General features: G+C 36.8%; 1 protein-coding gene across 1 annotated transcript in view; it reads left to right on the top strand.

The window, feature by feature from the left end:
- Window positions 1-14,198, top strand: part of cplx2 (complexin 2) — a 41,134-nt gene extending 26,936 nt beyond the window's left edge. The window contains exons 3-4 of the mRNA XM_017690054.2: window positions 3,846-4,021; window positions 6,418-14,198. Of these exons, the coding sequence (XP_017545543.1) occupies window positions 3,846-4,021; window positions 6,418-6,615 (374 nt within the window). The 3' untranslated portion in view covers window positions 6,616-14,198. The remainder of the gene's footprint in view (window positions 1-3,845; window positions 4,022-6,417) is intronic.
- The last annotated feature ends 240 nt before the right edge of the window (window positions 14,199-14,438 follow it).

Below are 14,438 nucleotides of genomic sequence, written 5' to 3'. Positions count from 1 at the left end.
CGTTCTACTGCCCAAAACCTTTTGCAAAAGAAAAAAGGAAAGATACTGGTAGATTTTCATTCCATATTCTTTTTCATTCTAACACATCCTTTTCCTTCTAAAATTACAGATGATTTCTGCATAAATGGCTAAATATATGTTAAATTTTTAACCTTTAACCATTTAGCTCAGTTCACCTCCATCCTTTGAGAAACTGCAAGAACAGTGTTTTGCAGTATGTTCTTAGTATAATGGGAGGAATTGTAAGTAGTCAGGCTTCCTATGAACCTCTTAAATGGCCAGGGCCCACCGGCAGGCCCAAAGTTTTATTACACACCTCTGTGACCTAAGAATAACCTGTAGTTACAGAGTAATAAGCCTTAGTATGTAAAGAGCCTGGGGTTTTACATGGTTAACTAGCTCTGGTTGCTTTGTGCAATAAGCGCAATATACGCCATATCACTTCCTAAACGTCCTGTAGCGCATTGCATTGCACCAAAGTCATTTTAGGAAAGTCTAACTCCTATGTGGCCATTCTGACAACACTGCCAGGCAGTCTATCTTTTTGACTGGTGAGAAACTAAAAATGATAAAACTGAAGTCCAGGTTACCAATTTAAAAACATGTTCGAAGTTACTGGTAAAATCTGAAATAAATGGTTTATAGCATTTGTCTCAAATGACACACAAAATATGTGAAGGGCAAGACTATCCCTATAAGCAGATGCCATGTTGAGCTTTACAAACTTTCAAACCATTCATATTTGAAACAGTGACCAGGCTCTTCCTTTATAATGTCTCTGGTACTGTCAAAATGACTTTGATTACTAATCAGCTTTGTAGACTACAGCCCTACTTTAGAGATCATATATCTCAGCTTTAAGGGGCAATAGACTAAATGTTTAACTGCAACCTACTCACAAAACCAACTGGTTGAACAGCAGATCCTGGTGATTTATTGAAGTAGATTACAGAAAAAAAAAGAAGCACCGTAACCCTTACTGTGTTAAAGCCCCTAACTTTTGTACAGATGCTGAAGTGGAGGTAATGAGTGACCTATTTTATTAGTCTTTTATCAAAGAACACTAAGAACCTAATTAACATGTTAATTTAGGGAGCCCTGATGATTTGCATATCAACAAGAATTAGGGTTTTTTTCCCAGATATATGAATTTAGCTCCAACCACCGCTGAACGATAAGTCACGGGATTTGGTCGCCCATCCATCACCACAGTCTGTTATTTCTGCAGTGCTTTGATGTAAAGCCATGCACAATCTGATAGAGAAGAAAAGCTCTTCTTTTGTTATGTTAACTAATCTCGGTATGGCTTTAAAAGTGACTGGAATAAATGAAAAGGCCTACATATTTCTTACTAGAAGTGCTGTTATATTGTTGTTGAAGAAGACTTTAGATTGCAGATCTCTCCCAAAACAAGTAACACAGAATCTTTTCAAATTTGCAAATAAAAAAGCCAGAATTTAATCTTGTCCAGGGACTATCCTTTGAGACCCCAGACTGGTATATTACTGTACCACACCATTCAACTGAGGATGAAGAGGCAGTATTAATGACCTTGAGTTCATGTGTAATGTCAGAAAAGCTCAGGCGTACAAATCCAGTTAGCAGAAAGTGGACTGCTGAGCTGGCTAGTTAATTATCTATTAGGAACGCTGGGAGGAGTGGCCCAGGCCCAAGATTCTGAACGACCTTCACTACCTATCCTCTACAGGCTGTGGAGGTACCTGCAGTTAGAACTCAGCTGAGTGCTAATCTGTCAGCCCAAGGTGTCCCATGCACACATTTGCCAATTAAAGAGTCCACTGGCAGTCCTTTGCCCCTGAATGCCTTGGGAGGCATGTGAAAGTAATTAAACTCAGGTCATTAACACTGAGGATGGGTTTCAAAGGTGTAGTGGTATGTAATATATGCCGGTATAAAATTATAATTAATATTCAGATTTCAAAAACAGAACTTTCTCCACTTGTTTGTAGAGATAATGAAACACAACTAATAATGCAGTAATTTAAAAAACAAAGGCAGTGATTGTCAAGTGCACTTGATCTGACTTCTTAACTGTCAAGTTGTGGGCTTGGGGCAGTTGTGGGCTGGTGGTTAGGGAACTGGCCCTGTGACTGCAACGTTGCTGATCCGATCCCCAGTGCTGACAGTCCATGACTAAGGTGTCCTTGAGCAAGACACCTAACCGCCAATTGCTCCCCGGGCACTGTGGATAGGGCTGCCCACTGTTCTTGGCAAGTGTGCTCCCTGCCCCCTAGTGTGTGTGTATTCACTAGTGCATATGTGGTGTTTCACTTCATGGATGGGTTAAATGCGGAGGTGGAATTTTCCCATTTGTGGGATTAAAAAAGTATCACTTAACTGTACCTCTGCTAATTAGGTGTTGGTTGAAGATCTAGATTAGTGTTTTGCAACAGACAATTATTTATTTGATTTCCATTCAAAATGTTCCATTTTGAAGAGCCATAAAAACAATTACATGCATTTACCAGATAATCAAGGTTCAACAACTAAATATAATATCAGGTTTAGTTAGGTTTTGCCTTTATTACACCGTCCATTCTTTTCAGGACACTCGCTTTCAGTTTTTTTAAAGTAATCTGCACCACCATAGTTCAGTCTTAGTAGTTGGTTGAATTTTTATTATCTTGTATAATTTCTCTGGTGTGCTCAAGCTCCATCTGAACCTTTGGGATGAGTTGGTGTGATCCAGAACTAATAATCCAACATTGATACCAGACCTCGCTAATGCTCTTGGGGCTGTATGTAATCAAATCCTCACAGCAATGTTCCAATATCCAGTGTTCCAATATGCACCAGCATAACAGCCATGTTTAGAAAAAAAAAGTTATGGAAAACTATCTATGATATGAAATAATAAATATTTCTGTCAATTTTTTCATTGTAAATAATGTCCAATCAGAAAATAACAAATGGGTCAGTATCCAGTCAGATTCTTGTTAATGTGCAGTTGACCATTTTTTTGCACTAAGTTAGTATAACTATTGATCAACATTCAGTAACCGTTTGAGAGACAGAGGGCAAGAACCCTATCTAGAGACAGAGAACAATAAATAGACTTTTTACTTTCAAGAGTTGGTCTGACCATTCTGCGTCTTTATAAGTAAAGATGTGGGTGGATTCCAGTGGTGTCTTATAAAAGCAAAGGGTGCCTTTTTTTAGTGGCTGAACTATTCTTAGGTTGTAGAAGTGTGTAATAAAACTTTGGGGTTGCTGGTAGGTCCCAGCCATTTAAAGGCCATTTAACTAAATAACTGGTTAACAGAAATGTGGTATTATTATTAATAATGTGTAAAATGTAACATGGTATTAATAGTCCACATGAAAAAAAAACATGACAACTAACCTATAACCCTTATACGAACAGAATAAAGAAAATAAAGATTTTCTTAAGAGAATATATGGGTTTTTATGAGAACTGCATTTAAAAAAAATCTTAGGAACTTCGTAGCATTTGTGTTAAGAACCTGATGAGGCATTTGGCCCCAAGTTACTTGCTGTAGATGAAGGTTATTAAAGGAAACAGGTATGAAACACACATACTCCCAGATTTGATATCATAAATTTGTTACCAATTTAGAAAAAGATTTCTAGGACACAGGAAAAAAATGCTCATGACTTTAATATGAGCTAATACATTAATACATTTTATTTTGTGCAAGTTATTTAAACCCATTTCTGTGGTTCTGTTTGTCACATTTACATGATGTGAACAGCAGTTGCCAATTTTTGTTTTGTTGTGCTGTTTTCAATCTCTTAAAAAAAAATGTTACAGCTTTCTTAAAAAAACACCTGATGATAAGCTGGCTTTTGACTCTGTCCTACAGGGGCCACCAAAGACATGGGAAAGATGTTAGGTGGAGAAGAAGAGAAAGATCCAGATGCCCAAAAAAAGGAAGAGGAGAGGCAAGAGGCACTGAGGCAACAAGAGGAGGAGAGGAAGGCCAAACACGCTCGTATGGAGGCAGAGAGGGAAAAGGTCAGACAGACCATTCGAGATAAGGTGAGCTTCGCCTGTTACCCACAAAGCCCTGCAAAATGATGACACACCACACCCTCAAGCTGAAACTTTTACGATATCGTCTGAACAGTGAATTTAAAAAAACTGTTTATGTGTACATTGTAGGGGTGCAACGATTATTCGACTAAAATCGACGACCAAATTAGTTGGCAACTAATTTAGTAGTCGATTAGTTGGTGACGTCATTACGCGTCTTTCTGACATTACTGGTCACTGGAGAGTTAACAACAGCGCGATGGCTGCCTCAAGAACAGAATCCGTCAAAGTGTGGCAGCTAAACTCCGAAAAATGGTTGCCAGTCTTAGCTGGCATGAAGGCACATCCTCCATGTTGGAGAAACTGAAAAGGGAACTCATCACTGGGTGAAGAAGATATCTCGATAAGATGTCGTCACGCCCCGTCCCAAACCGCATACTAGCTCACTAAACAGTGTGTAATAATAGCGCATATTCAAACAGAAGTACACTCATTAGTGTAGTATGTGAAGTACATAAGTGTGTGGTTTGGGACGCGGTGATAGTTGTGCTAGCGAGCGAGTTAGCTAACTAATGCTAATGTTAAAAGCCGTGCTTCATGTTGTGAGCCGAGCTGAAACACTTTCTGTTTCGACATGCAGGTTCTCTGGTGTGGTTAATGGAGCTGAAACAGAGAAGCAAGTGACTATTGTTCACAGCGACCCTGTCCACGTCCCGGAAAACGTTCACACTTTTGAACGCCGCGTCGTCGTCTTAGCGTTGAGGCCGCCGGTGCGGTCAAATTCACTAACCCTATTTAGTTTCAGCGGAGTGTAGACAGACAGCAGACTGCACAAAACACTGTTAAACTGTAACATTTAAATTTAGATTTATTCTTTTTATTTACTTGGTTAAAGGAAAATGGATTCCGTGTTGTTATATTTTGTTGCTGCTACTTTGCACGTCCATGGTTATAAACATTGAGAGGAAAAATACATTGGAGTTTTATTTTTTTTATCTTTTGTATTAGCAGAAAAGTTCTTTAAACAGTCAATCACTGAATTTTATTCATCTTTATTGTCTTTACTGTTAGTTAGCAAATGCATAAAACAACCTGAAGCTAAAAGCTACATAAAAGTTATTTGGTAATGTAGTGATTCATAATCCGAATAATCGATTATTCACTTCAGTAATCGACCGATTATTCGACTATCAAATTAGTCGTTTGTTGCAGCCCCAGTACATTAATGTCACAAGCTATTACTGTAAGTCATTTTGGGTGTTTTTTTTAGTCAATTTGTCATGAAATGCAAAAGTTTGACCATCTCGGTCAAATGACATATTTTTTAGTGAAAATGAATAAACACGGTCTCTATATGGAACCTAAAAATTTTATTTCTTCTGCACAAAATATATTTACTTGGTGAGTTTAACATACTGGAAAAATATAAAAAATAGAGTGTAAAATATGCCATAACTTTTGCACAGGCTACATTTTATGTCCTTTTGTAGAGCATGTACTTATTTTCACTTACAAAACCAACAAAACATGCAACTTGACTAGGATTCCCCAACAGTTGTGCATATATGAAGACCACATATTCACAAATCGTTAGAGAATTTAACCTCATCTACACTTCTGTTCAGATCCAACAGAGCTGTTACATCACGTTCGAGCTGATTAGTACTGTCTGTGGTTCATCAGTTAGCATTACAGAACAATCTGGAGGTCATGATTAAAATGTATTTGAGGCTCTTAATTGCAATATTTAGGGAGCAGTCATGGGGCAGTTTAGGACTCTGTAGTGGTGATGAAACAGAAAATAAGTGATTTTAATGTGCTTTAGCAATTGGCGGCCCCGCTTTGTGGCTGAGCTGTTTGCTTTAAGCTCCATTTCACAATAATAGCATTTACAGTTGTCTGGGGCAGATCTAGCAAGACAAAAAATTCACAAACTGACTTGTGGCACAGTTGGCATCAGACAACAGTGCTTTTAAAGTTACTGAGCTCTTCAGTACGACACATTCTACTGTCAGTGCTTGTCTGTTGAGATTGCTTAATTTTTTTACATCCGTTAGCAGTGGATGGTGCTAATATTTTGGAGGTGCACCCACATACTTTTGGCCATAGAGTGTATGTAACACTGCATAGTTCCAGACACATTTTCAAAGGTAGAGCTATACCCAAAAATCTGTAACCTTTTAGTAACAGTGGTACCTGTTAAAATGGAATGTGAGTTGAGTTTGTACTTGTTGATGTCAAGTGAAGGGATATACATGAATATTTCAAAGAAATATTTCACATATTTGTCGTTATGTACAATGTTGTACACTCACTTTACAAAGCAATTCTATGAACACATGCAAACATTGCTCCTTGAATAGCTATTTTTGCTTGTTGTGTGAATCCCCTGTGTTCTGTAGTATGGACTGAAGAAGAAAGAGGAGAAGGAGGCTGAAGAGAAAGCAGCTATGGAGCAAGCCTGTGAGGGCTCACTGACCCGCCCTAAAAAGGCCATCCCAGCAGGGTGCGGGGACGATGACGACGAGGACGAGGAGAGCATTTTAGACACCGTTCTCAAATTCCTGCCTGGACCTCTGCAGGACATGTTTAAAAAGTAATGGACACAAGACTTTGTCCTGGGGATGGTGGGCATTTTTTTTCATGGGGTCAGAGGGGAAGAGAATAGTTGTAATTTGGGAGTAGGGATTGCGGGTATTTTGCCAAACTGTGGGAGGCTTCTTCACTGCCTTGACAAAGTCTTAGCTTTTCTTTCTACGGATGAAAACAGTTCATACCCCTACAAGGTCTGGTCTTTTCACTGCCATTCAGGTTCAAATTGTTTACACTTTAGAGGTCTTTCTATTAGTTAAAGTTAACTTATATGCACAACCATGGCCTCATGCTTTTTTTGTAGGCCATCAGTATTCAGTGGTCAGGCCCTAATAATAAAGGGAACAACGTCAAGGTATACATTCCATACGGTTGACACTATTGAAGTCTGGCACTGGGATAAGGTGTGTGTTTAGATTGGTCTTTTTTCTCAAACTCTGAAACTTGACAAATTCATTGAGGGCAATTTACAACAGCAAATTTAGCATGCTGCCTTCCATTCACTTCCTACTCATGGAAGTTTTTTTGATTTCTTTCTTTTTTTCTGATTAAAAAAAGGACTGCAAATGTCTCTCTGTGGGATGCAAGAGGTCAAGTTCTGTCTTGTTTTGAATGGAGTGGTGAAGCCCCTACAAAACAGTGACTTATGTGGGTTTGTTGTAGTCATAGATGATATGATGATGCACTGCTCATAATAGTCCCAAGAGATGATTGTCTGAGTTGTTATGCCATTCCAGACGACCTGAATGCTAAAACTGTATGCAGTCTGACAGTTCTCATTTCTTTGTGATACTCTTATTGTATACTCTTCTTCCCTTTTTTAAAATAATTGTCTTTTCATTTGTTTTTGCGCATGAGAGAATATGATCGTACTTCGCATTAGTCCTGCCAGCAAAAAGATTTTAGGAGAGTATAGTGTCTGAGTTTGCATTGGGTTAAAAGCACTGCCACATTTGACATAACAAATGATTTATAGGGCCAAATTGTTTCTACGAAGGTAATTTTCTCAAAATTCTTAAAAATATAATATATATCTATTACACATGCATTAATAGTCACCCAGACTGATGCACTGAAGGGAGCTAGATTTTCAGAAAATAAGTTAATTTGTTCAAAGCTGGTAACCTTTCCCCAAAGACAATCAACGCTAATCACTGCTGGAGGAGAAACTCCTCAATCTTGCCTTCAGTTTATAATTATATATGAAGAAAATAATGGGACCAATGACCAACGCACTGCAGTTCATTTCTGCAGTAATGGCTGTTCAACAGTGTTAGTCTGTTACCTCCAAACAGATCCGTAATTGGCCTGCTTTTGATGCACCCATTTTCAAGAAAAGGCTCTTTGCAAGTGCCTTTGCAGGTGCCACTGCTTTGCTGTGTAAAATGCCTTTCCTGTTTTTTTTCTATCTCAGATCTTTGCCCATGTTTTTTTTTTTTTTTTTCTGAAGCACTGACCAGGCTCAAATTTCCCAACAGTTGATACCAGTTGATAACAGATATTGAGTTTCAGTTTGCATCAAGAAACCAACAGACCAAAGAGAGAGTGATAAAATCTGATTTGATTTGAACATTAGGTCTTCAGGACTGGTTTTGCTGTTTGCTGTGACCAGAGAACTGACAGCAAGCTGCAAGTAGAGATAGCGTTTCACAATCTAGCTCCCCAATATCAGGATCATATCTTGATTTCTATGAATGGTATATTTGTTACTTTGTTAGTCTAATTTTGATCAGTTGCTTTTTGTTTGTGGTTTTAATTTACTAAAGGATCTACAACAGCTCACCTATCCAAACATAACCAAGTAATGTTCTCAGTAATACTACTGGGATACCACCTTATGTGAAGGCTTATGAAACAAGATTTAAGTTTATATGACCAGCTTATGCGAGTAAGTGCAAGATGACATAAGATGACCTGTTAAGTAAATGATCACATTGCATTGGGCCTTAATTGTGATTGACATTTGTTCCATTTATGACACTATTATGAAGCATCATTCCCAAGTAGTAGAACTTAGTAGATCTAGCTAACTTATGTAGGTGTCGTGTAACCTTATGACACCTGACCTTCATTACAGTGTTACTCAGTTTTCCCATTCAAAGTCTGAGTATCTCTTCCATCAACTGCTGTTTATTTCTACCATAGAAGCTGATTTAATTTGAAGTATGGTAAAAAAGTATGGTTAAAAAAGCTGGCCTAGTTTGATTAATGTGGCCGGAAACGTATCAAAGTCCGAAACCTTTTATGTTACTATTTATTTTGAGTTGAAACTTAGATAATAAACAAAACACTTTTTGGGAGGTTATATTTACATGGTAAAATGAGTATTTACATGAAAAAATAATACTCATCAGGTCAAGAAATCGTGGGTTTAGTAATGCATGATGAATATTATATACACCCTTTATCGATAGGTGACAAAGGAAAGACAGTAGATATTTTTAGCAATTATATAGGTGTAAAAACGTAAAGTGAGTTTTTGAAAACTTGATGCAACCCAATTTACATAAAGTCCTTTATGACCATTCAATTGGCTTCTTAAGCATCAAAATATGTTAAAAGTGAATATGAAACATTAGAAATAGCTTTAGGTCAAATACGCCAGGTGAGTTTTCTATTTCTAATAGGATGATAGTAAACGATGTAAACTTTTTTTCTAGTGCTGAAAGTTTTTTCACTAGTTAAAGCCATATTGTTTAGACTGCAATAATTAATGAAAATAATATATAGGTAATTCACCTTTTAGTCATGCATTTGTTTCCTGTAAAGATGTAGAGGTTCGTGGATCCTATCTACCTAGCTTATGTGTCTTTATTCTCTTCCATTATATATGTGAACCTGTGTATATACTTAGGTATATATGCAAACATTTCTATAAAGAAAACATGCGAAAAAGCCATTGTTGACGTCTTCTGTATGTATTACGAGTTCTATGTGTAAGTGTGTCCATGTCTGTGCTCGTTTGTAATGTAAAACGTCGTTAGTTCATGTACTATGTTGATGCTGTGGCTGTTTCATAATGTTCTAATGTGCACAACTCAAAGTCTCATCGTCTCGGGGTCAGTGCGGTCTGGCTGGGGAGGCTCCTAACGTCTGACATGCATGCAGTCTAATACCAAAACGCTATGTACTAGGTTCTGTGCTGTTTACGTGTCACTGTCCCTGCAACAGAAGCTGCTCATTTGGTCAATTGAAAGGTCGGTTTCAGTTGTTATGAATGAATTGGTCCCTGCATTAAGGCCACTGCCTGTATTCCAGTTCTATAGTTAAGATTGCTTAGCTCTGAACAGCAGGGCGTGTGGACTTCTGGAACAAAAATCAGGTGTTGTTGAATGAAAACGTCTAAATCTACATTTTTATCAAGCTTCATGGTCATAGATGATCACGTTTTATATTTGTAAAGTACATTTTGTAGACTTCACATTTGGAAATGGAATTTTTAGTCATTCAGGCTGCAACCTGAGTCGTACATCTCTTCTAGACTTCACATTCCAATTGAAATGACAATTACAGGAGCACATTGAATATTTCATACATCTCACACTATCAGATCTAACGCCTTTGTGACGTCTTTACATATTTATCATGTTTGCAAATGGCATTCCTATTCTGTGTGAAGCTAACATTACTTACTAATCAACCGAAGGGCTGTGTTGATCTGTCTTTGCTTCTGACTTCAAGGATCTGATATTCACAGTAACTTTCTGAAGGTTTATTCAAAATATCTGAAGACTGATATTTTAAAATGTTGATGTATTGGTTATGTAGGACTGAGTGGGCATGAGTCTTCCTCTATTAAAACATTTGGCATCTAAAACCAGTTGATTTGTGCGAGCTTTCGCATTTTTTTGCATGGATTAACAGCTGCATTGATATGAATATTCACCAGTGAAGACAGTCCAGCTCAGATATCTCTAGCCATCATTATTTTTATCACATGTAGACTTCATCGCTTCAAATTCAGGCCTAACAGGTCACATGTAGTAAACTACAGTGCATTCAAAACACTATACAGTGCAGTGCAAAAGTCAGGGACCACCCTTCATTTGATTTATTTTCACTCAAAATGGCCATTAAGCTGGTTAAGCTTCTATTCTTTTCAGGTGACTCACTTTCAGTTTTTCAAAGAAATCTGCAGGGATATTTTTCCACACGTCCAAAGTTCAGTCTTAGAAGTCGGTTGGATTTTCCGCTTCTTACATTCCAAGTAATCCCACACACACTTAGTGATGTTGAGGTCTGGATTCTTTGGTCGAGTTGCTTTGCTCAGTAATGGCTTGACATCTACACATCCTTTCATACTGGTAGCATAGAGTTGTCCTCTCACCGTGGATGAAGGGACAGAAAAACCTGAGGATTCTTTCAGATCTGAAACAAGAGTGGAGCTTGATTTCCTCCTCTCTCTCAAAGATGAAAGCTTTAAGTTTTGTTTATCTGATGGTGACAGTGGTGGTCTACCAGGTCCATTTTCTCTTTGTTATTTAATATATATATTTTTAAGCCCACTCGTTTCTCTTCTTCCTTTATTTCTGTATTAATGAATTAATTATTTATATTTTACATAATCCTCTGAGAAATATCAGTTGAAAAAAATAATAGCTTGTGCTTAATGGACAGTAAATAAATGAAGGGTGGTCTTTTCACAGTACTGGATATGACGATGTTTGCTCTTTCACTGACTGTTCAATGCCAAATATCGTTCATTAGCTCATCTGCCCACAATGAAAAGCGTTAGTGTCTGTCGGCTGTCCTCTTTGTCATGTTCCAAGGCAAACACCGTAGGATCTTCCTGTGCTAAGGGCTATTATCAGCACATTTCCACAGGGGGAAATATTCCACTGCCACGGCACCATGGTGTTCTGATGTTACTATCGTTAACTTCTTTGTTTTACAGAGGAGAATTAGACCGAGTCCGCAGGAAGGGAGGGTCTGAAATATTTGTCTCAGTTTTTTGCCTGTGCATTTTCTCCCACAGTAAAATAAATAATTCTCCAATTTGTTTTTGATGCACATTATGTAAACTAAAACATTAGTTTGAATGAATCAGCTGTTTTGCCTCACACCAGTGTTCATTATCGTCTGCACAAAGGAGCTGAAGCTTGTGGCCCAACAAAGCCAATAAATTACAGATTAACAGAAATGTCAATTGGGACGGATTAAGGAGACGATTTAACTTCAGGCCATAGCTGCTCTTTTTCTAACTGCTTTTCTCCGTACACGCACAAAGGGACAGGCTGTGCATAACACCGTGTTTCTGACATTTGAGTACTGCTCAACATGCCCTCTCAGCATAGAGACATTATACAACCTCAGCATCCACACTCTTCAGGTCAGCCAAATACTTTCAGATCTCTTCGTTTGAATGTTTGTACACAGGTACACTGCTACAATGCTCACTTATAATGAGAAACCATCTTAAATCTAGTCAATATTTCTAATATATTTAATCATAAGATTTTTGTAAGAATATTACAAGATTGTTACTTTACTTGCTAAGGAATATTTTGCTCATGACATTGTATATATGACTGTATTGCATTGGTTGGAAAGAAAAAAAAAACTAAACTAAAAAATGTATATATAATGTTTGTGGGAGTCCTTTTGGGTTATGTTGCCTTAAGGCAACATTGTGCAACAATGGAAAGAAAAGTTAGTGTCAAATGAAAAACATGATTTTTAAATCTAAATATTTGAAACAAAACAGATTATGTATACAATTTTTTTTCCAATTTCCTGCATAGATTAACATTCAATGCTAAAACATTACAAAACTGATGAAAATATTAGAACATACTGCTAGATGATAAAAATGATTAGGCTTTAAGTCACTAATATTGCAAACACATTCAATACTAAACACACTAGATAAACACATAAATGATCACAAATTAAAAAATTATTATAAATGAGAACTCTTAAGTGACTGCATGATTGGCACTTCACTTGCGTCTGGCTATATTGATTGCACTGTCACTCACTGTTGCTTCTAGGCAACAATCTTTTAAGCAGTTTAAGCAATTGCTCATAACATAAAAATAATTAATAAGACACTGAATGATAAAAGCATGAATTCCAGCAGATGTAAATCATATATTGAGATGAATTAAAATGAGGAAAAACGGCCTTTTCTGTGAGAAATTATCTAGTATTATCTAGTCTGGGAGAAATTATCTAGAAATGTGCACATTCCAGCATCAACATGCCAGAACATTGTTTAAAATGCCCACAAAGAGATAATGTGGCAAAGTGCAAGCTTTTTATCATAAAGCATTTTATTGCATTTAATAATGTATCATGTTACTGAAAAATGAAAATGAGTTTGTTACCCTGAGGCAACATTGCGCAATAGAGGGACATTTACCTGTTAGGGAAAGTAATACTCTTACAACAATCCCATGATCTCATATTAGGTACATTGGCTTGATTTAAGATGACTTCACTGGTCAACATAGCATTTTTTGGCAGTGTACTAAGAGAAAACTGAGAGAAAACATCAAATTCTCTTAGTAACTTTATTTACGTTGTTGACAGCGATTTCTGGCAGTACAGAAATGAAGTAAAGTTCAAACGTTGGATATTTGAATCAGTTTCTGTTGCCAGGGACCTATAAGTTCAATCAGGGAAATAACTTTATTTCTCACTGCATTTCTGATAAAGAGTAAAACAGTGTATTTAAGGCTTGGACTCTAAAATCACTTTGGAATGTTATTTCTCGAAAAAGCAATTATAAAATATAACTGGACATGTGACGTATGAGTAGAATACATGTGTTAATGTTTACTGCTTAATGTTGATTTAGTCATGCACTTAAGGGTATTACTGGTGGGATTAGCAGAATAATGCATCATTCTGTTTAAAATTGCATATAATTCAACTAACCTTTCAACTTTATCGTATCAAACAAGGCTGTGTCATCAAATTTAAAATGCATTATTGTCGTAAGGCACCAGTTTTTTCCATGCATGTGTAAATACCACTTAAAAATGTGTATTGATCGTACTTTGAAAGCCTGGTACCAACTACCTTCTTAATGGTCTTGGAAAAAAGCAACATTTTAAAGTAACCTGAGATGCCACGTTTAGCAAAGACAAAGCAGGTATTGCTGTTTTTTTTCCAGGAATTATTGTCTATGTAAAACTACATTTTATGCATCAAATGTATCACTGCACAAAACATTACATGCAAAATAGCTTTGTGGAACAGCTTTCCTGATAAGATTTCAAAATTAAACAAATATCCCACTCCATTTTTCTACATTAATATGTTGAAATGATAACTGACCATCAACACATACTTTCCTTCATTCAATCTGAATGCTGTAGTGTACTGTACTGATTATTTTTGTCATATGTGACTATGATAAAGTTGAAAGGTGTTAAGCTAAGATAAAAAAAAGACAAACTTTTCTGATGCAGGGTATGCGTTTTGGAGAATGTATAGTTTGAGCTCAGATGGAATATTTTTTTTTGTTTGCATGTCACATAGTACACGATCTGTTAAATCACTGTAAAAAGTGTCATATTAACAAAACTAAGTTCAACTTAGCATTTTTGGAGGAATCGTACACAAATAAAAATGATTTATAAAAACATTTCGGTGTTGTTTTTTGGTTTGAGGTGTTCGGTATATTGAAGGTCACAGCTTTGTTTAATACTGCAGAAATACAACAGTCTGCTGCTTTCATTTCTTTTCTGTTAACACGAGCCCATTCGTGTCCAATAACTGAATAGAACAGAATAATGCAATTTAAAAATCATACATACAAGAACACATGCAAGCATATACCAAACTTTGTGGTGATTTGAAAACAAAAACAAATATAAAAATACAT

Source organism: Pygocentrus nattereri, chromosome 8 (genome assembly GCF_015220715.1).
Source record: "Pygocentrus nattereri isolate fPygNat1 chromosome 8, fPygNat1.pri, whole genome shotgun sequence".
NCBI lineage: Eukaryota > Metazoa > Chordata > Actinopteri > Characiformes > Serrasalmidae > Pygocentrus > Pygocentrus nattereri.
Note: the sequence above shows the minus strand (reverse complement) of the source record. Positions and strands in the feature narration are given on the sequence as shown.